Source organism: Ailuropoda melanoleuca, unplaced genomic scaffold, assembly GCF_002007445.2.
Source record: "Ailuropoda melanoleuca isolate Jingjing unplaced genomic scaffold, ASM200744v2 unplaced-scaffold8605, whole genome shotgun sequence".
Lineage (NCBI taxonomy): Eukaryota > Metazoa > Chordata > Mammalia > Carnivora > Ursidae > Ailuropoda > Ailuropoda melanoleuca.
The window spans coordinates 1-2,951 of NW_023253998.1; the positions used below are offsets into that span (position 1 = coordinate 1).

Sequence of the window (2,951 nt, forward strand, 5' to 3'; positions counted from 1 at the left end):
TTTTTTTTTTCTCCACTTCACTCCTTGGTACTTCGTTTTCTTTTTTCTTCTCCTTTTTTTATTATGATCTGTTAGTCACCATACAGCACATCGTTAGCTTTCGAAGTATGTTCCATGATTCCTTGTTTGCGTGTAACATGAGGAGGACACTTCTAATGAGCACTGGGTGTTGTATGGACGATTGAATCACTAAATTCTACACCTGAAACTAATATTACATTGCATATTCACTAACTAATATTGTTTAAACAATGAAAAAATTTTAAAAAGAATTTAAAAAGTCAGGATAAGGAATGAAGACAGTTGCCAGAATCTAGAAAAGAGACGATAGTGGTTTGGATTATGGTAGAGATTGTGGAAGCTTTTTAAAAGTGAGAGGATAGTTAAAGTGTAATTTGCATTCAAGCTTCCCGGTTTGGGTGACAAGTTAGGTATTGGGATGAGAGAGATAAATGTGCCAAAGATAAATGCCTTATCCCCCACATAAGAAACTGGACATCAACAGTGCTACTCGCTAAGATATGAAAAGAGAGGAACACTCTTTGCCTCGTTCTGACATTCGCAAAATAATTACATTTTATAGGTGAATTTGCTGACCAATTAAAGAGTGTGTTCACTATATCAAGCCAAGAAGATTTGTACAGAATCGGAGGGTCCCATCACGTTAGAAACAGATCTATCCCAAACTTCCAAACTTAAATATGAGAAATTTCAGAACTTGAGTTTAAGAGTAACCTCGCCAAGCTCACCTAGATAAAAATATAATGTTAAACATCACTATAAAAGGGTCTACAACAAAGACCAGTTTACTTGGCTCTTACGTTTGCTTTTACCCATTATTTTTGAAGTATTAACATAAATTATTTCCCTTTAAAATTCTGTATTTAATTAAACCATGTAGATAGTCTGTATTGACATATTTCTCTTCCTCCTCCTCCCCCCCCTTCTTGCTCCTCCTGCTCCTCCTCTTCCTCATCTTCATCCCCATCCTCCTTCACCTCCTTCTACTCTTCTCGTTCTAGGACTTGGTCACTAAGGGGCTATGGACCAAAACAATTGCACTTCTCTACACGGTTTTGTTCTGCTTGGTTTCTCTGACCATCCCAAACTGGAGATGGTCCTCTCAGGAGTTGTCACTATCTTCTATTTCATTACCTGGGTGGGTAACACAGCCATCATCCTTGCATCTCTCCTGGATCCCCATCTCCACACGCCAATGTATTTTTTCCTCAGGAACTTATCTTTCCTGGATCTATGCTTCACAACTAGCATCGTCCCCCAAATGCTGGTTAACTTGTGGGGACCTGACAAGACCATCAGTTTTCAGGGCTGTGTCACTCAACTCTACGTTTATATGTGGTTGGGGTCCACTGAGTGCCTCCTCCTAGGTGTTATGTCCTATGATCGTTTCACAGCTATCTGTAAGCCTTTGCATTACTTCGTCATCATGAACCCCCATCTCTGTCTCAGGATGGTAATCACTGTCTGGAGCATTAGTTTGGCCAACTCTGTGGTATTATGTACACTCACCCTGAATTTGCCTCGATGTGGAAACAAACTCGTGGACCATTTCTTGTGCGAGTTGCCAGCTATGGTCAAAATAGCTTGTATAGACACCACAAGAGTTGAAATGTCCGTTTTTGCTTTAGGCGTCGTCTTTGTCCTTACACCCCTCAGCCTTATTCTTATATCCTACGGCTACATCGCCGAAGCTGTGCTGAGAATAAAGTCAAACGCAGGCCGACAAAAAGCAATTAATACCTGTGGATCCCATCTCACTGTTGTGTCCATATTGTATGGAACTATTATCTACATGTACCTACAACCAGGTAACAGTGCCTCTCAAGACCAGGGCAAGTTCCTCACCCTCTTTTACACAATCATCACTCCAAGTCTCAACCCTCTTGTTTATACCCTACGGAATAAGGACATGAAGAATGCACTGAGGAAGCTGGTGAGACTTGACCACGAATCTACAAAATTGAAGAGGAGCCGGGTGTCATAGCAACATATTACCCTGGATAAGGCAATGAAATATGTTTTCTAATCGTCTTTACTTTTTGCATTCGATTATAATTGACACAGAGTGTTCTATTAGTTTCAGGTGTACACTATAGCGATTGAACGATTCTGTACATTTTTCAGTGTCCCACTTGAGAAGGGTACTCTATACCCCTTTATCTATATCACCCATCAGCAGTCCTCCTCCCCTCTTGTAACCACTTATTTGTTCTCTGTGTTTAAGTGTCTGTTTTTTTGTTTGTCTCCTGTTTTGTTTGTTCATTTGTTTTGTTTCCTAAATTCCACAGATGTGTGAACTCGTATGGTGTTTGTCTTTCCTGCCTGCCTTAGTTCACTTAGCGTTACTCCCTCTAGATCCATCCATGTTGTTGCCAACGGCAAGGTTTTGTTCTTTTTATGGCTCAGTAGTATTCCCTCGTGTGTATACATACACCATGTTTTCTTTAGCCATTCATCCAGGAATGGTCACTAGGTCGCCTCTATATCTTGGCTATTATAAGTAAGGCTGCAATAGACACAAGGGTGTGTATATCTTTTCAAATTAGTTTTTATGCTCGTTTGTTTTCTTTGGGTAACTCAGCATTGGAATTACTGGATCATATGGTAAATCCTTTTTTTTAATCTTTCAAGGAACCTTCATACTCTTTCCCATGGTGGTGCACCAATTTGTATCTCACCAATGGTGCAAGAAAACAGTAATTTTTTGACATCGGCCATAGATACATTTTTCTAACTGTATCTCCTCTGATAAGGGAAACAAAGGAAAAATTAAACTATTAGGCCTACACCAAAATAAAAAAAGTTTTGCAGAGCAAGGAAACCATCCACAAAACAAAAACTCCACCTCCTGAATGGGAGAAGATGTTTGCAAATGATATATACAATAAGGAGCTCATATTCGAAATATATAGAGAACTTATACAACTCAA

General features: G+C 39.5%; 1 protein-coding gene across 1 annotated transcript; it reads left to right on the plus strand.

Moving 5' to 3' along the window:
* Positions 1 to 1,042: 1,042 nt before the first annotated feature.
* LOC109488724 (olfactory receptor 2W1) lies at positions 1,043 to 2,005 on the plus strand. The gene has a single exon (XM_019793947.2). The coding sequence runs from the start codon at positions 1,043 to 1,045 to the stop codon at positions 2,003 to 2,005; it is 963 nt and encodes a 320-aa protein (XP_019649506.2).
* Positions 2,006 to 2,951: the final 946 nt, after the last annotated feature.